Source organism: Notolepis coatsorum, assembly GCF_963971535.1.
Source record: "Notolepis coatsorum genome assembly, chromosome: 5".
Taxonomy (NCBI): Eukaryota; Metazoa; Chordata; class Actinopteri; order Aulopiformes; family Paralepididae; genus Notolepis; species Notolepis coatsorum.
The window spans coordinates 169388726-169412641 of record NC_140169.1 but is presented as its reverse complement, the minus strand read 5'-3'; the positions used below and the strand labels follow the sequence as shown (position 1 = coordinate 169412641).

Genomic DNA, 23916 nt, shown 5'->3' with positions numbered 1-23916 from the left:
CACGTATATATATACAGTATACGTTATTTGATTGTTTTTCCTTTTTTTGGATATTTTTATCCATTATTCATCCGGGTACCTCTGTGTTACCATAGGGAATGAGTCTGAGATCGCCAAAGTGCAATACCGGCCGCATCCAGCTAGACGGCGGTATCGAGCACCCTTTGAAACCTTGTATCTTGGCCTGTGCAATGGTTAAATGTCACCGGGCTCACTTGTCTTTGCTGGGGGAAGGGAGCGGTTACAACGATCGGATTGAGAAGCGTCAAATGCTCCCGATGCGTGGTGGATTATGTTGGCGACACGATCGACACCAATACTGGGACTCGCGATCAGATAATTGGAATATTCTTTTTGGGGTACATCCTAGTGAAGGTAAGGGCTATATGCTATCAATCCTGCGTTGATCCAACCATGTCTTCACCTCGATCACAATGTATGTGTGTAACGTTACTTCACAATCTTACGTTACTCACATATCTCCAAGGATCTGTTTAACAGTACTGTATATTTGCATATCTTGTATGTCACAAATGTAACAGTACTGTATATCTGTATGTCATGTATGTCATAAATGTCATGATTAGATTATATGATTAGATTAGATTATTATATCTGTATATCTGTATGTTGTGTATGTCATAAATGTCATTATGAATTGAAAATGGGGGACCCTGATGTAAACAAGACGAAAATCTTTCTCTGGTCTGCATCCCCTTAACAATTGTGTGTATTGAGCTGTACTGTACTGTACCCGTTCTGCAATCTGTTAATTAAAGTTTTCAATCAATCAATCAAAACACGAGTAATTACATATAAACGAGTAATCGTGATCGCCGATGGGATCATTGGAATTATACTTTTTGGAGTACCTTCAACGTATATTTTACCGAACCTGAAACATGTTTCTGTAACGATCACAGTGTCGTATTTTACCGGACCTAAACCAAGCTTTTTGTAACGATTGCATTTTCGGTATAAGACTACCCCCCCCCCCCCCCCCCCCCCTTGATGATTTTGTGAAGGCACATATGTACATGCTATATACCTTTGATTTGGGAGTATTTGGGGCTTCAGGTGATCAACCAGAACGATTTGGGCTTATTGCATAACGCATCATATCCCGCGATCTATGGAAAAAAAATTGATTATTTTGGAAAGGGGCGATGTTTAGCGTGTAGCGTGTAACAAACTACAGTGTGTAGAAATTAACTGATTAGTCAGTAATGGACTATGAACAATGCCTGTAAAATGACTATTGTCTCCATATCTATAATACAGAACACATCGCTAAAATGGTCGATAACGCTGGCACCAGCCAGTGCAGATGGCGAAAGCTGGTGGCTGTCAAAGAGTTAAATGAGCATTGTCATTTTTGGAAATGTCTGCTGTTCGAGCTTGCTAGCTTGGAGCTAAACTTGTGCTTGGAGTGGTACCATTGTTATGTTTTGGAATCTTCTACACAGATGTCTTGCCAAGCCCTTTGTTTACGGATATTTGGATTTGTCCTATTATCAGTCCTATTTGGACCCACTCATGTTGGCCAGATGGTGGCGCTATAACCAAATGTCAGAGCTCCCCATAACTCGCACACACACACTAGCCTGATTTTTATGAAACTTGAGGGAATGATGCGTCTTGCCAGTGCGGTCTGGCATTCACTACAGATGGACCAAAGGGGAAGATAAGAGTATTTAATGAAAGCCTTTGCCATCATGCACAAGAAGCCTTTGCCACTGCACTCTGGCATTTATAGAATTACAGTATTTGGCCAGTGTGTGCGTGTGTGTGTGTGTACGCGCGTGCACACGTGTGTGTGTGTGTGTGTGTGTGTGTGTGTGTGTGTGTGTGTGTGTGTGTGTGTGTGTGTGTGTGTGTGTGTGTGTGTGTGTGTGTGTGTGTGTGTGTGTGTGTGTGTGTGTGTGTGTGCGTGCGTGTGCATGTGTGTATGCGTGTGCATGTGTGTGTGTGTGTGTGTGTGTGTGTGTGTGTGTGTGTGTCTAATCCTTTTGGAGGCTCACCTTTTCCAAGTAAGTAATTCAAACCAGAAGGGTACTCAGGGAGATGCCTACACCGGCCTACACTAAGGCTGAGACCGCCAGAGATAATTATCGATAACCGCATGATATCGATAAGTGGCGTCACATATCGATATATTTGCATTATGTAAATATTTTTTTTTATATTTCTTTTAAATACTTTATACTATACTAAAATACTAGGGCTAGATCCACAAAGAATGGATTGCACTGTGCTAATTGTACTCTTACTTACAATGATGTAAACAAGACGAAGGTCTTTCTCTCCTGCGCAGTGTTGAATGGAAATTTGGTTAACAGATTGCAGAATGGGTACAATACAGTACGGCTCAATACACACAATTGTTAAGGGGATGCAGACCAGAGAAAGACTTTCGTCTTGTTTACATCAGGGTCCCCCATTTTCAATTCATAATGAATTGTAAGTACAGGTGCAATTAGCACCCTGCAATCCATTCTTTGTGGATCTAGCCCTAGGTCTTGTGGCATGTTTTAGTAAAAACATCCCCATTTCATGTAAATTCAGTTGAATTGCAACTCTGCACTGTGCATTCCATATGCAGTGCACTCCTCCATCACATCCAGAGACCACAGACTATACAATGAGAAGGATCACTGTGGTAGTTTTGAATGGGGAAATCTGTAACACTAAATATGGCGGCAACAAATATTAATAAAAAATATTGATATTTATCGATAATTTGGTCCAGATTTATCGATTCTTCCAAATGGCATATCGTCTCAGCCTTAACTATGTATACTATGGCATTTATTAGGCTATGTTTCAGTCCAGCCATGGCTGGAGCAAGACAACTCACTGGGAGCTCCTCTGCCTGCATGTCCTTCAACTTTGGAATGGACAGCTGTGTGCACTCACTCACAAAACTACTGGAGCATCTCCATTATGAACCATAATGGCACACCTGATAATGCTCCACATCCAATTATACTTCTATAGCTGTGATTTGTCACTTAAATTGGCACAAGTATTTATATTTCACTTGTAAAGAAAGTTTAAAAAAAGAATATCTCCTTTCCCAGAGACTGACCATAATAGTGCAGTTAGAAAGAAAGAGACCAGCCATGTTTGGACAAAATAGCCAACATTCTAAATACTTGAAATAATCGATTTTGCGCACAGATCATTTGAGTTATCAATTTATAATATGCATTTCACATGGGTATTTCCTGGTTCATATGAAGATGACAGAGGCCAAATGGACAATAGCTAACATTAAATACTTAACCTAAACTGTTCTAACAGCACAATATTGATGTAAGTAATTTTTTTTTTTGTATGCAATGCATAGTTATTTCACAGTGAGGCTTTGTGTAGTAGGGCCCTTGTGCATTTATATTTACCCTCATCATTGATTTCAATGATGGAAATTAATTCAAATAAAATACATGACCGATTAGAATTATTATTATTTTTAGAATTCAGGTCCTTCGCCTACTGTCAGCCTATGTGCGAAGAGTTATGGCGGGTGCAGACATACAGAACCACGGACAGGAGTGATTGCAACACCTCCTCGCCAGCGCTTGGCACGCGTGGGTGTTAATCACACTAGGCAAGCAGACCACGTGAGCGGATCGGCGCGGCCGAGAAATCCGCTCTTCGCTCTTTAAAGCTTGGTCCGCTCCGCTAATCACTCATGTTGACCCCGCCCCCAAGTCGCTCTCCGCTCGCTCCCCGCTCACCTTGAATCGAGCGCTCCCCGCTCCCCGCGCCAGATCGCTCGGTAGTTTTTTTTCTTCTTTTTTTGGAGCATGGTGTAAATGAGCTCAAACTACAACAGTCTACACCCCCTGGGCCCCTTAACAATTGTTTGTATTGAGCCGCATTGTAATTGTAGCCATTCTGCAATGTTAAATAACGTTGTTTATCCATTCACTATCTCTATTAAGCGATGATAGGCTAGCCGAGCCACAATGCTATGGTCGCTGCCATTAACGTTAGCATGTAAGCTAACGTCAACAACAATGGCGTCGATATACTTTTTCTAACTGGAGTGAGTGTGGGCGTCTCTACAGTGACAAAGCCTGAACGAACAGCCTATCACAGGTTCACCCTTCTCATTGGTTGAAAATGGCCTTCATGTTTGTACATCGCCATCTGTTGCTTTGGCATTGTACTGCATGTATATATTACATCAGTGTTAAACCACTGTGAGCGGCCCGGAGTGGATTGGAGCGGAGGAGAACTCTCGCTCCGGACGTCGCGCCGACTCATTTTAAAACCCACTCCTCGCTCACGTCAAAACCGGCCGCTCCGCGCCCCGCGCCGCTCACGCTCCGATCCGCTCACATGCACTGTAGGCAAGCCAAAAGATGCCAAGTCGGCCCACATGTTGTGAGGTTTTGTCCTTTGCTCACTTACTCGCTCTGTTCCTTTAAGCCTACTCGCTCTTTTCCATTTGTTTTCTGTTAATCATTTCATTCCCCTATTCACACGCTTCTTCCCAGAGACGTCGTTGATTGGTTCTCCCCCGTCCACACGCTTATCAATCACATCCCTCAGCTGTCACTGCTTGTCAATTAAGCAGTCCGTATTATTTATACCCCGTTTCCCCATTCAAGTTTTGTTGGATCGTTTTGATATTTCAGTTGCATTCGCCGTTCCTGCTGCCTGCTGTTGTTTCCCTGTGCTTTGCCTCCAGGATATTCAAGAAGCATTCCTCTTGGACACCCTTTCCCCGAGGCTCATGAACTCCACCTTCGAGCCACTGACCCAGGCCTCCGTCTTCACCAAGCTGGACCTCCGGAGTGCCTACCATCTTGTCCGTATCCGTGAGGGCGATGAATGGAAGACCGCCTTCAAGACCCCCAGGGGCCACTACGAGTACCTAGTGATGCCGTTCGGCCTCACCAACGCCCCGGCGGTATTCCAGGCACTCATGAACGACGTCCTTCGTGACATGCTGGAGGTGTTCGTGGTGATGTACCTGGACGACATCCTCATCTTCTCCAGGACCCTCGAGGAACACATCCAGCATGTCCGCCGTGTGCTGGAGCGCCTCCTCCACAATCGGCTCTTCGTCAAGGCGGAGAAGTGCCGTTTCCACTCCGACTCCGTCGACTACCTGGGCTTCATCGTTGAGAAGGGCTTGACCCGAGCGGATCCTCGCAAGATCCAAGCTGTGGAGGATTGGCCTGAACCCACCACTCGGAAGGAGTTACAGAGTTTCCTTGGGTTCGCCAACTTCTACCGAAGGTTCATCCGGAACTACAGTCAAGTGGCGGAGCCACTTACCAAGCTGACCTCCCCCGCTCTGCCGTTCGACTGGTCCCCAGCGGCATGTGCTGCGTTCCGCTCCCTCAAGAAGAGGTTCACTTCCGCCCCTATCCTGCTCCACCCTGACCCCAAGAGACAGTTCATTGTGGAGGTGGACGCCTCGGATACTGGACTGGGCGCTGTCCTATCCCAACGTTCTCTTTCGGACCAGAAGGTACATCCTTGCGCCTTCTACTCGCGTCGTTTCCTCCCTGCCGAGAGGAACTACGACACCGGCAATCGGGAGCTGCTGGCGGTCGTGGCTGCGTTGGAGGAGTGGCGTCATTGGCTAGAGGGGGCCGAGGAGCCTTTTACCATCTGGACGGACCACAAGAACCTGACGTTCATCCGCGCTTCCAGGCGCCTCAACGGTCGGCAGGCGAGATGGGCCAGTTTCCTCAGTCGGTTCGACTTCTCGCTGACCTTCCGCCCCGGTTCCCGCAACACGAAGGCCGACTCCCTGTCCCGGTTACACTCCAAGGGGGCTCCACCCTCTGAGGACCCTACTCCCATCCTCCCGGAGGCCCGAGTGGTTGGAGCCATCACCTTGGGCATCGAGGGTGTGGTTAGACGTGCCCTACGCTTCCAGCGTGCTCCAAGCAACGTTCCTATTCATCGTCTCTTCGTCCCCGACTCTGTCCGGTCCCGGGTACTGCTTTGGGGCCATACCAGCCGGTTCGCCCGCCACCCTGGCGTCCATCACACGTTCTCTTTCCTGGCTCGTCGTTTCTGGTGGCCCACCATGCGGAACGACGTCAAGGAGTTCGTATTGGCCTGCGCGGTCTGTGCCCGCAGCAAGGCCTCACACCAGGCACCCTCCGGGCTCTTACAGCCACTTCCCGTTCCAAGCCGTCCTTGGTCACATGTGGCGCTAGACTTCGTCACAGGTCTTCCCTCCTCCCAGGGGAACACTTGCCTTCTGACCGTGGTGGATCGATTCAGCAAGGGGGTTCACCTCGTGGCCCTTTCCAAGCTTCCCTCGGCGGCCGAGACGGCGGACCTCCTGACTCACCACGTGTTCCGCCTTCATGGGTTTCCCCAGGACATCGTCTCTGACCGGGGGCCCCAGTTCACCTCCCAGGTATGGCGGGCCTTTTGCAAGGGATTGGGGGCGACGGTCAGTCTTTCCTCTGGTTATCATCCCCAGACTAACGGACAGACGGAGAGGATGAACCAGAGCGTGGAGTCTGCTCTTCGGTGTGTGGCAGCCGAGAGACCGGCATCCTGGAGCCGTTTCCTTCCCTGGGTTGAATACTCCATCAATTCAATGGTCAGTTCCGCCACCGGCCTCTCACCATTTGAGGTTTCCCTGGGCTACCAACCCCCTCTTTTCCCCGCACAGGAGGCGGAAGTGGCAGTTCCCTCCGTGCAGGACCACCTCGACCGCTGCCGACGAGTTTGGGAGATCACCAGGACCGCGCTGCTCCGGACATCTGAGCGCGCCTGTCGTGGTGCCGACCGGCGCCGGGTTCCTGCGCCGACTTACCTCCCTGGGCAGAGGGTGTGGCTCTCCGCAAGGGACCTCCCGCTTCGGTCCTCGGCCAAGAAGCTCAACCCCCGTTTCGTCGGACCTTTCGAGGTCCTGAAGGTACTCAGTCCGGCGGCCCTACGCCTGAAACTTCCTGCGTCCATGCACATTCACCCTGTGTTCCATGTCTCCCGGGTTAAGCCCGTCTCCCTCAGTCCCCTTATGCCTCCAGCTCCTGATCCTCCGCCTCCCGTGTTGGTGGATGGTCACCCCCAGTGGCAGGTCCGCCGGTTGATGGGCGTTCGTCGGCGGGGCCGGGGGTTCCAATACCTGGTGGACTGGGAGGGTTACGGCCCTGAGGAGCGTAGCTGGGTCTCCCGGCAGCTCATCGTGGATCCCGGCTTGATCACTGACTTCCATCGTGCCCATCCTGACGAGCCGGGTCGGCCTGGTCGCCGGGTGGCTCCCGTGGAGGGGGGGGTACTGTGAGGTTTTGTCCTTTGCTCACTTACTCGCTCTGTTCCTTTAAGCCTACTCGCTCTTTTCCATTTGTTTTCTGTTAATCATTTCATTCCCCTATTCACACGCTTCTTCCCAGAGACGTCGTTGATTGGTTCTCCCCCATCCACACGCTTATCAATCACATCCCTCAGCTGTCACTGCTAGTCAATTAAGCAGTCCCGTATTATTTATACCCCGTTTCCCCATTCAAGTTTTGTTGGATCGTTTTGATATTTCAGTTGCATTCGCCGTTCCTGCTGCCTGCTGTTGTTTCCCTGTGCTTTGCCTCCAGGATATTCAAGAAGCATTCCTCTTGGACACCCTTTCCCCGAGGCGACGCGCTCGCTCCATTCTGTTCCAACGCTCTTTACGCACAACGCCTGGGTGAGTTTTTTATGACTGTCTTTGATCCAATTCCGTTTTTCGTGTGTTTATATAACACTGAAGATTTCCAGCTTTTTATCAGACAGTCACTCACCCAGCGTTTAGCCTTTTTTTGGATTGTTTCATTGGGATAATATTTTGGCCTAACATCTCCCACTGTGTGTTTACACACCGAAGATATTATCACATTGGATTTGTATTTTGGGACTTCGCTCACAGTGTTTATTTTGCACCGAAGATATCTATCACTTGGGATTGTGTTTGGAACGTTACTCACAGTGTGGATTTACACCGAAGATTCAGTCACTAGGATAACTCTGTTTTCGGGTACAAGTCACCTCTCCTGTTCACCTGCTCTGTTCCACCTGCACTCTGAGTTAACTCGCTCCCTCTCTCTCTCTCGGTCCCGCAACCACCTCGGAGATTCTGCCGAGAGAAGTCTGCAGAGCGGCTCTGACGTCAGCGTCTGCTTCCCCTGACTACCATCCCGGGAGAAGCTGCAGAGCAGCAACATTCATCCTTGCTTGTATTCCAGTCTTTGTTTGAACTCTTCCAAGTGTGTGCTGTTTATTTAGTCTTAATAAACAAGCCCTTGTTTTTGGCAACTCTGAATCCTACTCTCTTGTGTCGTTGCGTTTGGGGTCGGTGTCAAACCATAACACATGTGAAGGATCACAAGGTCAGTCTGGTGTGTGATGATCACACTCACACACTTGCAGCGGTGGAAGAAGTACATAGTTACTTTACCAAAATAAAATATCACTCTGGTAAAAGTAGAAGTCCTCCATTCAAGATTCTACTTAATCATCTTCCCTTTATTCATTTGCTTAGATTTTTATTTTTTCAAAGCATGGATCAAGCAATCATACACATAAACAAACGTAATTTTGATGTATCATTTTTAAAGGTTTTCTGGCTTTTGGTATTTGGATGCAATCTTGACACAAAATAACCACACACCTGGCTGCAATTTAGGTTTTCAATTATAGCAAGAGCCAAGACTAACCAGCCTGGAGTGAAAGACTCTCAGAATGTTTTAAACTTAATTAATCAAGAAATTAGTGGGGGATAAGTCAAAGGAATGAAATGCAGTTGAAGAAGAGGAAGAGAAGAGGAACACGGAATAGAAGAAACATATGGGACGATGAAGGAAATGGTGTCTTGACTCGTCTTTTGGAAATTGAAACATGGGGTTCCAAACAGACATCCGACAGGAATTCACCGGTTTTAAAGAAGAAATAAATGGAAAACGTGAGATAAACAACACGGAAATACAGGACCAAAAAAAGAAAACATCAGTGAGGCACACGTGTGCATTGAGGAACTAGATACATGGAATATGGAGCCCAAAGGAGAGCTCTTAAACAACAAGAGAAGAATGTAAGAGAAGTTGAGGAAGAGGAGACTGGGAGGTTCAGGTGAAATCAGGTGGTACAGGACCCACAACGGAAGAAAGGATACTAGGAGCATCACTATGGCAATGGGTTGGAGAGACAGAAGTGGAGAGAGAGATACGGGGCAACAAGCAAGGGAGAGACTGCAAGAGTTTCAGTGATGAGAAAGGGGATAAGAGAGAAGGATGAGGGGATATATTATGGTGCCATAACCATAAACTAATGTGATTTCGGACATAATACATTAGTAAAGGCTCATTCACCCCTTCGGTTTCTTATAGACAGGTGCATAGGATAAATGTCCATAAGCAAGAGAACACACTCCCACAGACTGTCCTTTCACTTGCAATAGACTTTATTTAATGTAATCAGGTTTTTTACCTGGTGAAGGTCTAAGGATCAAAACGTTCGACATAATACATAACATTGCCTATTTAATTCAAATGAATAGTAATCTGACAAACACGTTTAAGTTGGAAAGGTCGACCAGCCAAGGTTGCTGTTTATCCCAGACCCTCTTTGCCATCTGTATTAAGCCTTTAACTCAAGGCAATTAGATCAAATAAAGACATAACAAGGTGAGAGGTAGGGGACACACATTTGGACTGTTGGACGGATGTATTTATCTACTTAGAACAACCTAAAAATGTGTTTCCCTAAATTAATGAGTAGCATTATATGAAGCAAATTACATACGTCAAAATGTAGGACTGAGATCACACAGAGGACTCTCTCTCTCCTCTTATCACGAGAGAGGGGGGGGGGGGGAAAGGAGAAAGAATGCCACGACATCATTAGCTTCGGCTAACACGAGGAGGGTTCAGGCTAACGACTAGGCCTGACCACTATTGGACTGAATAACAAAAGGACAATTCTGAACACACCGAGAGATCATTAGAATAGACTCTTCAAGGACGATACAATTTGATAACATCTGATAACATCTGATTACGAGGTTCTGTTTATAGCAATAAAACAACGCTTCTCCTCATAAGGTATCTCACAGTGTCGAAGTGTCGAATTCTTACGGAAGTGGAGAAGTATTATGGTTTATGGATTGCACTAACGGGGGAAGATAAGGATCTTATCTACCAGTATCGGAGACGTCAGGACCATTAAAAGTACACAACGCAGAGGAATTGGATGGAGAGCCAAACAGACGAAGACGTGATACTGGCCAGTTTGATCAGAATCTTACAGCTGCCTAAATAAATCAAAAGAGATATAAAGAGGTTTTTATATTTTAGTTGTAGAATAGAGATAGCTCAAAATACATTTACATTTAGTTTTTATCCAAAATGACTTACAAATTGTGAACAACAAGTCAGCAGGATGTGTACATCTCTTACAGGGTAAGTAGCATTCTGTAGATATAACAATTCAACTTGTAACTTATAGCTAGAAAGATTTTTAGCTGGTAATTGGTTCAGTGTTCACAAATGAATATATTGCAGATACTACTAGTGGTGGGGGAAAATATCGATATAGTATCGCAATACTTTGCGTGGCAATACTGTATCGATACAAGGACGCCAAGTATCGATATTTTATTATGCAACATTTTTCTTTAAAGAAGTGTGGAGAAGACATGCTTTTTTATAACCTTGAGACAAACACTGAAGGCTGTCTTGACTAACTTTGTACCAAGCTGTTCTGTCAAATGACTGCATACTGTACGTGACCGAGAGGTCTCTGAATATATGGCTGCAGTTCCAATGATTATGTCCCTTGCCTGCTTGTAATTGATGTGGTCATAAATCATTCAAGTGTGCGTGTGTGTGTGTGTGTGTGTGTGTGTGTGTGTGTGTGTGTGTGTGTGTGTGTGTGTGTGTGTGTGTGTGTGTGTGTGTGTGTGTGTGTGTGTGTGTGTGTGTGCGTGCGTGCGTGCGTGCGTGCGTGCGTGCGTGCGTGTGTGTCTGAGTGAGTGGGAAGGGGGATGATCGATGTGCCTCACTGTGCCCAAGTAATGAGCTCATGATTAGTTGTTTATGTTCAAATATTAATAATTGAATTAACATAATTATTTTAAGAGGATTAGTATAATAATAATAATAATAATAATAATAATAATAATAATAATAATAATAATAATAATAATAATAATAATAATAATAATAATAATAATAATAATAATAATAATAATAATAATAATAACAACAACAACAACAACAACAACAACAACAACAACAACAACAACAACAATAACAATAATAATAATAATAATAATAATAATAATAATAATAATAATAATAATAATAATAATAATAATAATAATAATAATAATAATAATAATAATAATAATAATAATAATAATAATAATAATAATAATAATAATAATAATAATAATAATAATAATAATAATAATAATAATAATAATAATAATACACAGAGGAGAGTGGCTTACTTTCTGCTATGATGAGTCTTTCCGTCCAGTCGTCGTTGATCACCTGGATATTCCCAAAGTGAACGTCGCTGAAGAAGATGCGGTTGGTGCCAGACGTCCCCTGGCTGTAGTCGAAGGCCAGGGCGATGACGTTCTTGAAGTAGGCGGGCCTCTCGAAGGGCTGGACGGGCGAGTTGAGGTCGCTCTCGTCCGACAGGTGGACGCTCTTCAGTATGGTTCTCTCCGAGTAAAGCAGGTAGCCCTCGTAGCGCACACAGGCGAAGCCGTCCTCAGCCAGGTGGCCGTGGGCACAGGAGCAGGTCCTGCGTCCGCTCCCCAGGTGGAAGCACAGCTGCTGGCAGCCTCCGTTGCTCCTGGCACATGGGTTGGTGCCTGGAGCACAGACAAGCAAAAAAAAAGCATGATTACCACTTTTCCTTGGGCTCTGATCCAATGTGATTGGGTTTACATTAGGGAGGCGATATATATGTCATAGCCACTAGCTGCTGGTTCATATTTGTGATGGGAATGTTATCTATACATCTGTGTGAAAATACATATTCTATCTTTGTACAGTTTGACTGGTTAATATGACCAACTAGTAAACTGAGCTCAGACACTGGCAGACACTACTGTCCCTTTAATGTGGGGAGAGGATGACTTTTGACCTAATCTTTTTCTCTCCTAGCAAGGTTGTTTAGCATTCCAGTTAAGGACACAACAAACAACACTGCCTAGCCAAGGCTGGTTCTCCTTTGGGCAGACTTTGTTTACCTTTCTGGGTGTCTAGTGGACGTCATTTCAATTGTGTATTAATGTACGTCTGACCAGAGCTCTTTGTCACTTTATGGTCAGACGCTTGTGTGTGAACATGTTGTCTCTGATTGTAAACTGTCCTTTCATTGTGGCCACAGATGAAATAAACAATGTTTTTCTATTTTTAATAACAACTCAGAATGATTACAAAACGGCTCATCTTTTGTCCTTTAATAATTCCATAACATATTGCAGATGACTCGATATCAGCAAGGTACTGTACAGTGATTCTGAGATGTTGTACGATAAGTTAACCCTCCCACTTGATTCCAGTCGAGGTGAAGATAATGACAAAATATGATACCAAACTACACTTCCCAGTATAAGAAGGCAAACATACTGGTATGTAATGTTCTAACTCTGGCGAAGGTGACTTTCCTACAGTATAGTCTCCAGTTCCTAACACATGTTTTAGTGTAGAAACGTGAATGGTGCCACATGGTGATTTGCAATTGAAACAGCTGCCCTGTTGTAATTAGCATACGTATAGCTGGTTAAGGACTTCTGTCCTTGAAGCATTTTCAATTGGAAAGACACTACAGTAGTGACATCAATGTGTGTGTTTCAATCTGGAGACTACCTGGAAAATGACAATGGAAAAATGACAGTGGTAAGTTTCAATGACAATGAGCTCTAGACCTTATCTTGAAATGCTTGCAGTTGGAAACATAATGTAAACTACAGATGAGTCGGTCGCAGTCAACCAGCACCTGCTAACGGGTCGGACCCTATAGCTCAGCTGGTTAGTGCGGCCACCTGTGGGTCCTATGGTCCCAGGTTCAAATCCACTCAGTTGCATTGGTGGCAGCGATTGGTGGAATCTCACTGCCCTGTGAATCTGTATCCAGGTTCACGTAGCAATAGGGGTGATATCTCAGTGCCTTAACCCCTGGGAGAGTGCAATGACACACTTCTTGGGGGGAGGACGACTGTAAACTACAGATGAGTCGGTCGCAGTCAACCAGCACCTCCGGATCTGACCCGTTAGTGCAGCCGCCTGTGGATCCTATGCAGGCACGTTGGAACTATAAAACGGCAGGGGGTGCTGGGGGGTCGCCAGATGATAATTTCTTTTTTTTTTTTTTTTTTTTTGCGGACAGGCCACTGAACTTAGTAGCAAGCCAGGCCAGTGTTTCTAGTTGCACCAGCGCAATAGTTAGATAACCTAGGTGGGGAACAACCAGGAGATCACTGCAACTCACACAAGTTGGAGAACTATCTCTCTCTCTCTCTCTCTTGCTCTCACACACACACAAAGGGAGCCGCATGTGATTGGTGGAGGCGGGATCCTTTACGAAAAACTGCTAATCATTGACACATGCTAGCCTGTAATAATCCCCCCCAGAAAAATTTACTTTGCATTTGATATATTGCAAATATATGCCATCACACACACTGGCATTTAAAGGGTTAGAATTATAAAATTAATATGTGGTGTTATGATCAGGGCTGAAGTTGAATAAAATATTGTATTTATCAATTACAAAAAACTGAAAATCCATAAAAATCTGTGTTGTTGCTAATCATACATATGCTAACCTGTTTTTTAACAATAATTTGTGATGCCATCACAAACACTGGCATTTAAAGGGTACAAATAAAAAAAAATGCCTGCACCAGAATGCAGGAAATTAAGTCTTTGTAACAAAAAAAATCCTGGTGGGGGACCCCCAGACCCCCTGCTTGAAAAGTGGCCTGACTGGGGCTATATTTCCTGGCCTGAATGATTTCCCCAGTCCGGCCCTGGTTAAAAGCCTCCAATGCTTATTAGTGTGTGTGCGTTTGAACGTTTGCATGTTTCAACCATACATTTCCATTTACATTTTTTTTACCTTCTATAATAGTGGGGGTCGCGGCTCTCTGACACCATTTTTTTTGGGTCGCGGCCTGAAAAGTTTGGGAACCCCTGGTCTAGCCTGTACCCCCCAGACATGTTGCAGGCCCCGTCAAAACAGTATCCTATCAGCCTCTCCATGGGCAGGTCGAGGCGTAAAAGTATTTTATACACAAAAACAGCGTCTCGGCTGTTGTGTCTAGGCCGGGCATTGTAAAAACCCCAAAAGAAGTTCTGAGCTTCCAAGTTGTCTTTGGCGAACTGTATATTACACGAGAATTGTTCTTTTCCAGTGAGTGACATCAGTGGTTCCGTCAGCGCTCAAGCCAAAGAATGGGCTTTTGGATGCTTTGCCTCTAATTTGTCGCTGAATATCATGGGCAAACAGCTGTAAGATTTCGTTTTGGATGTTGTTGGACATCCAGTTGTCTCTCTTTTGGAGCCAATTCTTCAACTCGGGATCTGCTGATGGCTGCTGATGGAGGCGCAGTGTTCAGGGTAACAGAGCATGAGGTGAGGCGGACCTTTAAAAAAGTGAATATCAGGAAGGCAGCAGGTCCGGACGGCATCCCCGGCCGCGTCCTAAAAGTCTGTGCCGACCAACTGGCCCCAGTATTCACTGACATATTTAACCTGTCCTTAGAACAGGCTGTCATCCCCACCTGCCTGAAGAAGTCCACTATTATCCCTGTACCCAAAAAATCCAAGCCTGCTTGCCTCAACGACTACCGCCCTGTAGCTCTCACCTCCATAGCCATGAAGTGCTTTGAGAAGCTAGTAAAGGGCTACATCTGCTCCTCCCTCCCCATCAACATGGACCCCTGCAATTTGCATACCGCCCCAACAGGTCCACGGAGGACGCCATAGCCCATGTGCTGCACACAGCAGCATCACACCTGGACAAGAGGCAGGGGAACTATGTGAGAATGCTATTCATCGACTACAGCTCGGCATTCAATACCATAGTCCCCTCCATACTCATAGCCAAGCTCAGGGACCTGGGCTTGAACTATGACCTCTGCCAGTGGGTCTTGGACTTCCTGACTGGCAGACCCCAGGTGGTGAGAGCAGGCAACTGCACCTCCTCATCCATCACCCTCAACATAGGGGCCCCCCAGGGCTGTGTTCTGAGTCCCCTCCTCTACTCCCTGTACACACACGACTGTGTGGCTCAGCGGAGTAGCAATACAATCATCAAATTTGCTGACGACACAGTGGTGGTGGGCCTGATCTCTGCCAACGACGAGAGGGCCTACCTGGAAGAGGTCAAGGTCCTGGCGGGATGGTGCCAGGAAAACAGCCTCTCCCTGAACGTCAGCAAAACAAAGGAGATGATTGTGGACTTCAGGAGGTCGGGGGTCAAGGACTACAGCCCCCTCAGCATCGACGGGGCACCGGTTGAGAGAGTCAACAGCTTTAAGTACCTCGGAGCCTACATATCCGAGGACTTGACATGGACCACACACATTGACAGTGTTGTGAAGAAGGCACGACAACGCCTCTACTTCCTCAGGCGCCTAAGGAAGTTCCAAGTCAGTCAGAAGATCCTTAAGAACTTCTACTCATGTACAATAGAGAGCATCTTGACCGGCAACATCACCTCCTGGTTTGGGAATAGCACTGCACAAGACCGAAGCAGACTACAAAGAGTGACACGTTCAGCCGAACGCACAATTGGAGGGGGGCTCCCCACCCTCCAGAACATTTACAACAAGCGTTGCAAGGGCAAGGCTAAGAGAATCATTAAAGACTCCAGTCACCCGAACAACTGCCTCTTTGAACTGCTGCGGTCAGGCAAGCGATACCGGAGTCTCAAGGCGAGCACAGAAAGACTCAGAAGAAGCTTCTATCCCCAGGCCATCAGGCTGCTAAACGAACAATGAACACTACACAACAACAACCACCAAACGCACATAGCACACACATCCACACGCACACACTCACTTTAAACAAACACACTGTAGCACCCACTCCACACACTTTATAGCACACACCCACTTTAAACAAACACACTGTAGCACCCACTCCCCACACTTTATATTTATTGATGAAGGATTGCACTACAACTCGTACACCTTACTGTAAATTGTACCTAAATTGTACCTCATCCCATTTCTGCTTTGCACTATATAGTACTGTACATTAGTATACTGCATAGTATTGTATATTAAATGGTAACTCAGAACATTGTACATATGTCTATACCGAACACTGTGACCTCATTTTCTTCTTCTAAATTACATGCTATACTATGTTATTTGATACTATCTTGTCTAGCACAGTCTCTGGAGCGTAACAGTAAGAAGCATTTTGTATGAAAGTATTCTGTACTTCTGTATGACAACTATTAAAGAAACTTGAGAAACTTGAAACACACAATATTAAAATGGTGAAGTGCTTTGAGCAGGATAAACTTATAATATACAGTGTTACAGTTATACAGTTACAGTATATACAAATATATAAATACTGTCATAAAAAAATAAAAAATAAAAAAAAATATATATATATATATATATATATTTTTTTGCAATAATTGAGAGGGGGTGCTGCAGCCCCCCCTGCACCCCCCCTTGCAACGTCCCTGATCCTATGGTCCCAGGTTCAAATCCAATAACAATACATTGCAATGAATTCAGCTTGCTAGGAAACTACTACTGAAAATTGCTGGCTAGATGTGTCACCACCGTGATCAAACGTGGGATACTAGCTGTAGGTGATGTGGTCAGATATTCATCATATTTGACCACATAAGGTACATGCTCTTGTACCGAGCCTTTGTCAACAAAAATTACAAACATCTGTACATCACATGACTGCTAATGAAATGGAGGGTGCACGGTAGGTGATTTGTAAGCCAGCTAACCTCTAGTTAGCCAGTGAGCAGATTAGCTACACAACACTTTCACTTCATCTCTCTGTCTGTGACTGAACCAAAAGTACAAATGGAACGCAGCCATTGATTTGCACCGATTTGTCTGTTCTTTGATGGCCTCCCATAATTGAAGGGATTTTTCAGAATTTTCTTTGGAAGTCTCTCTCCATTTGATCATCAATCAAGCCACTCTTTCAGAACATTCATACAGTTGTCCCACCTGTGTTTTGGTTTCTGATATATTGGTAGAAGCCTCCTGTTAGTATTTGCTAGCAGTGCCGGTCCAAGTCAAGAGGAATGAAACAACTTTCACCATCACAATTAATTAAATCACATCCCACCATTCCATTTACAAGCTGTAGAAAGAATACGTATTATAACTGTTTGAAATGATGTGTAGAGTGATTTTGAACTAGCATTCCTGCTAAAAGGAGGCTTGCATTTTCTCAAAAATAAAAACGCTGGCATGTGAATCTTTGTGAATGTCCTGAGGGGAGCCTTGATTAGTGATAAACAGGACAACCATATAAAACCAGGAGCCTTCCATTTACGCAGAAGTGTTAACTGTGGTCGGTGTGAATCAATAAAGAGCATTAAGTTGAAACCTCAACCTTTCTCCCGGCCTCTATTAAAGACTGTCACGTCCTTCAGGTTGACTCCCAGGCCACTCCTCATGGTCACCGCCTCCGTGGCATCGGTCTTGAACCCGCGTCTGATAGAACCGTTGGAATGAGCCCTGAGACACAACAGCAGAGAAAGGGGGTGGGGGGACAATGCTTTTGACAAAAAATCGGTTTTGGATGATATTTGCATTTTAGACATTTAGCATGTGCTCTTTTCCAGAGGGGGGGCGACAGTGGCTCAGGAGGTAGAGCAGTTGTCTGGCAATCCGGAGGTTCCCGGTTCCATTCCCGCTCCTCCCGAGCAGCGTGTCAATGTGTCCTTGAGCAAGACACTTAACCCCTAATTGCTCCCAATGAGCAGGTTGGCACCTTGCATGGTTGCCTCCGCCGTCGGTGTGTGAATGTGTGAGTGAATGGGTAAAATGTGAATAACAAATTGTAAATCACTTTGGATAAAAGCGCTATATAAAAAAAGCAGCCTTTTACCATTTACCAGAGCAACTTACAAACAAAGATGGCGGTGAATGCCACAAGCACAAATAGTGTGAGTGTAAACATACTTCAGCTTCTAATTGATTGATCTACATGATCTTCCTTGAAATCTAACAAGCTGTGTGTCCCTCAAGGAGGTCGAACTCGAACAACTTTGCCAAAACCAAAAGTGAAACTTGACATGGATGGGATATAAAGCAAGAGCAAAGATGCTAAAGTTGTATGAGGTAGGGAATGTATTCAAACATACAACATAGACTATACAATAATAATAGAAATATCAAATATATATGGTGGAAATGTGGAGTTTGGGTGCAACTTCATTGACATGAATAAGCTAGTGTTGGCCTTTAAAGGCTTCCTAAAAGGAAACAAGGAATCATTAAAGTGGCCTAAGCGTCTGGCTTGACAGCAGCCTTTACAATCTACCCTTGGTACTGACATTGAGCATTTACATAAACGCGTGTTGCCCCCCCCCCCCCCCCCCCCCCCCCCATCAAGTGGAAATACCCCCCCTTAGAACCTCCTCAGGGGACCTCTGAGGGCCAGGGTTAATGCCAGGTTAGTACTGCAGACTTTGTGGGCCAGTGCGTGTGTGCGTGCATTTAAGGAAATAATAAATTACCTGTCAGACCAGTAGATGTACGGCCCGAACACAGCTACAGAGAACAGGTCCACATTGGCCGCTGACAGCACAATCTCCCGACTCTCCCCGGTCTCAAGGTTGATCCTCTCGATCTTGTCTGTGCGCGCGTCGCACCAGTATAATCTATTTTCCTGGAAAGTAATTTATAAATGCACATCAACCCCACAGCCGATCGTCTTAGGGGAGAGGGTATATATCGCCACAAAAGGAGTAAGGTGAGTAGTCGAAGGTATATGCAGAACAAGAGAGGAATGGGAGGAGAAGGATGATGAGAGAGACTATGGGTCAGGGATTAGAGGCAGGGATCCACTGATGGGATATCGGGCCGACTATCAGGCTAAAACAGGATATCTGTGTCTGAGGATTTCCCAGACCCTAAAGCCCAATACCACAAGCCATGTGAACTATGTCAGACATTAAAGCAAACCATTACAAGTAGAAACAAGTTATATCTCTCTCTTTAATCTGATGAGATTCATGGGATGGGAAGGTTGATGTAGCCTACTGAGACTACAGAAGGAACGGTTTGAGGACAGGTGGAGGTGGTGGCGGGGGAACTGGTGATGCCCACGAGGCCAGATCGTGTGTGATTATGTGAAATACAGAACGAAAACAGCGGTGAATGCCCCTTTTTTATTTCTTTTTTTTTCTTCTTTTTTCTTTGAATGTTGTTCCTGTTTGCTCTGTAATGTTCTGTAATGAACATTTGAAAAATAAAAAGCTAGACAAATAGAGTAGCCTATATGTCAATTGCTTATCATGTCCAAATGACCCCAAACTAATGATCTAAGTCTACACTGTAAAAAATAAATGTTTTTTCACGGGAAATTCACTGTATTATTTTACAGATTACTTTTGTTTTTCTACTTTAAGTGTAAATGCCATAAAAATACAGTAAATTACCTTGTATCAAAATATTAACCATTAAATACAGGTTGTAATCTGTAAATGTATTTGATTTTACTGTAATTTGACAGTAAGTATTTGGCAACCATTGATGCCAGACATTTACCGTTTTCTTGCAGCCTTCTTTCTTACAGTCTATGCTGTGTTCAGTAAAAGTAACGGATCAAAATCAGTATTGTCAGTATTGGCTGATGTGTTTATGACTCATTAATCGGTATTTGCAGTCAACGCATTTCATTGGTGCATCCTGAGACGAGAGGGCCGTACCTCGTAGTCTATGGCGATGCCATTGGGCCAGGCGATGCCTGAGTTTACTAGCGTCACCTGGTCAGATCCATCCAGACGGGAACGGCCTATACAGGGGTTCTGTCCCCACTCTGTCCAGAAGAGATACCTGGTGGAGGAGAGGTTTAGGTTAGGTTTACTTTATTTGATCAAGGGGGACAGCGTACATTAATACAACATTTTACAGATGTAAATGCACCCAATTTTTGCCAAAAAGGCTAATTTCCATTGGCAGTCCCCCTGCCAGAAGGTACAGGCTACAATCCTGCGTGAAAAAGGGTTAGCAATCAAAACAGAATCAAATCAAGATAAATAACATTAGAATAAAAGCACAACAAAGGCACATAGACATACGATATACAGGTCACAATACAGTCATGGACACAAGGACAGAGCACATCATGACATATTAAAAGACCCAGACATAGACAAAGGCACAACACACACACACACACACACACACACACACACACACACACACACACACACACACACACACACACACACACACACACACACACACACACACACACACACACACACACACACACACACACACACACACACACACACACACACACACACACACACACACACACACACACACACACACACACACCTCAGTGTTGACAATTCTGGTTATCAATGAGCCATTCCTTAACCCTGCACTTGAATGAATGATATGATGTGTGGAGAGGGAAAACAGACAGGTTGATTTTTTTTTTATCCCACAAATGTGTGTTCGGTTGCCTAATATCTTCTAGACCTCATGTACCTCCCTACCTAGGTTGTAGGATGTCAGTCTAGCAGGCTGGAATCTAGCTACCCACTTTGACCCAATGGACCCCTTGGGGAAATTCAGGTGTCATAGCAGTACAGGGGAGGTACAGGTATGGGCAGGGTAATACAAGCAATAACATGTATATATATGAGCACATTAAACAGTATGAATGGTCAATGGTAAATGGCTGCATTTATATAGCGCTTTTATCCAAAGCGCTTTACAATTTGTTCCTCCCACTGTCACTCCCATAAGGGTGCGGTCATAATATATGTTTCAATAGATATAGGCAATAACACTATTTTGAATCTGATTATAAATAAGGGCAGGATACATAACAAGAGAGAACATCTATAACTCGACTTCTGCCGAGTTCTAGCGACTTTCTGGGCAGCCAGTGGGGTTGGCAACAACGCTGTCGTTTGACAGCACTTGCTAAAATTGCAAATCCATAATCTGATGATAGTGTGTTCACACCTCCATTGTCAGAACATCCGTTTGATGGATGCTGGCTGCAGGGTGGCCGTCTCTTGAGTGGCACATTACCAAGCCTGGGTGATGCCTTTGTCTATGACAATTACCAAAGACACAAACATGCGCAGCGTGTGCACGGTTGCTGCCAACTATCAACACCTTTATCACACAATCTTTCATGCACTGTTAAATACATGAAATAAACACAAAAAGTGCAACTAGGGCTAAAAACCCAATAAAATAAAATAATAATAATAATAATACATAATATATGCTTCTTAGCAGACTTCTTAGCTTAACATAACAGACCTACAGTAAGTTTGGGGGAGCTAATGGGATAACTGGGGTTGCAACAAAAGTGCAACTAGGGATAAAAACACAATGAAATAAAATAATAATAATAAATAATATATGCTTCTTAGCAGACTTCTTAGCTTAACACTTTAATCGCCGGGAACGCCGTAACTCGTCTTTGCTCGCCATGCTCATTCTGCCGAAAACGCCGTAACTCGTCTTTGATATCAATATTTAAAAAATATGTGATCGAAATCATATTTCTCCTCCGGAGACATGAGATGTACTGGTGAGCTCCACTCAACTGTCTAACGGTTCAAGAGCGCCATCTGGTGGCCGATCGGCAGATCGGCCAACAGGAAGTGACGCGCCAAACAGGAAGTGCTCATCCATATTTCGTCCGGGCACTCGCGATCGTTAGCTTTTTCTCCTCTTTTTTCTGTGATTTTTTTCTCCCCATCCCAATTTTACCTCTCGTGCCAATTCTCCCTCCCCGGTCCTGATCGTTGCTCGCATATGCCCCCCACTGGCCGGTTGTAGGGAGGATAAAAACCTTGCATCACATGTCCCCTCCGATTCATGTGGAGGCAGCCTGTCACATCTTTTCACCTGCCAGCGCGGACTCTCATTTGGCGAGGAGTAACGTGTAGGAGGCTCACACTGCCCCAACCGACCTGTAGGAGTCGCTGTTCACAACGACCAGACTACCACCCTTCGACTTCCCACCCGCTAACTCTGCCAATTGAGTTAGTATGACGGCCGGCCCAAGCCGGAGGCAACACCGACAGCCGGATTCAAACCCGGTGTCTCTTGCGTTGTTGATGAGCGCAATGTCCGCTGCACTACCCAGCCACGCCCCGATTTGATACACTTTTGACTATTCACTTACAAAATCGGTATGTATAGGGTCAATACAGGAAGTGGAGGAGTTACATTCCATGGCAGTAGAACTCTGTTGATGTAATGCAAGTGGATTTTCCCATGGTTGCAGAGTTTACAGATGTTATCCATGTTTGCATCAGGGATAATGCTGGTTCTGATTTATGTTATTTTGAAGAATAATGCAAGTTGTTCACATTTTGAAGCAGAGGACTGTGGAGAGGTGGGGGCAGTGTTGAGTAGGTGGTCAATGGCGGAGAATACTATTCTAGAATTTCCGACATTCTCTGTGATAACCTTTGAAAAATAGTCCTTTCTTGCCACCCATATTGCTTTCTTATAGGCAGTCATGGTTTCTTTATATATATCTTAGTTTTCCTCCATTTTCGTTGAGCAGCTCTACCGATTATTTTAGTCTGACAAAACACTGCTTTTGTTTACGATTACATTTTTAGATGTTGTCAGTTGACTTCTTTTTGACCTTCAGTGGAGCGACAGCATCCAGTGTAAATTATGGTGTTGTTGAGGTTTTCAATCATGCAGAACCAAGCCTGAGTCGTCCTACGCTGAGATATGGTCACTTTTCCGCCTGTCTTTATGCTACGGAGATATACATGTTTCTAAAGATATTAAGCTTTCTCTGCATATTTTCACACTGCCAAGAAAGTAGCCTACTGTGTCCATTGTCTTTAAATGGATTTGGTAGCTTGTCATTTCTACTCAGCCCCTCCCCTACGACACAACTGTAGTTCTTTAGACAGCAAGTGCAATTATACAGCCGGACAAGTTAACAATAATTAACACATTTACAAGACGTATTACATTTAGCAAATAAGGAAACATATAGAGAACATTTCAAAGCACTATAAATTGCGAATATCAAAATGTTGACCTATTTCTGGATCGCGCAACGTTTTGGGCATTTCTGAATATCCTCTCTGCCGAGATGAGGCGGCCTAGACCGTGCTGCGCCATTATTGTAAACTCGCCTAAGGGTTTGGCGACCTCAGTGCAAGCTGGATGGTTTAGTTGGTCTCATGTTATTAGAGAACCTTTCCTCTGCCATGTCATCTACTGTAGCACCCTTCTGACTACAGTCTCTGTCTTGGTCATTGTTAGGATTAGGATAGCATCTAAATACACAGTGAGAGACTGTATCAATGTTCAACCGTATTGTTATCACTGAGTCTAGAGTGTTACCATGTTGTTGAGTGGGTTCATTTACATGCTGTGTGTAACACCACTGCAGCATAGTGTTCAGTGCAGTACAGTCATTAAAATGACCCTGAGCTTGATTGCTGGACTGCCATGGACTCCAGTGTGTCCATGACACTTCTAACCTTTGAATAATGACATTGACTAGGTAATTTGACAGTTGCTGTAGCCCATTATTTATCTCTTAGCCTACAGTTTTGTTTGAAAATAGTGTCTTTGTCTTGGAGGAATGAGGCTCTACTGAACACTCAACATGCATATCACGCAATAACTACTGTGAACATCACAACGTGTGACGCGCTCGGTTTGCTTTTTGGGATTCTGGGCCCGTTTGGAGTGTATGAGCAAAAAAT

At 44.7% G+C, this 23916-nt stretch overlaps 1 protein-coding gene across 1 annotated transcript in view; it reads right to left on the bottom strand.

The window, feature by feature from the left end:
- lrp1bb (low density lipoprotein receptor-related protein 1Bb) overlaps nucleotides 1-23916 on the bottom strand; it is a gene marked incomplete at its 5' end in the record, with an annotated part of 1188884 nt that overhangs the window by 315321 nt on the left and 849647 nt on the right. The window contains 4 exon segments of the mRNA XM_084314368.1: nucleotides 11465-11836; nucleotides 17580-17704; nucleotides 18709-18860; nucleotides 19903-20029. Of these exon segments, the coding sequence (XP_084170494.1) occupies nucleotides 11465-11836; nucleotides 17580-17704; nucleotides 18709-18860; nucleotides 19903-20029 (776 nt within the window).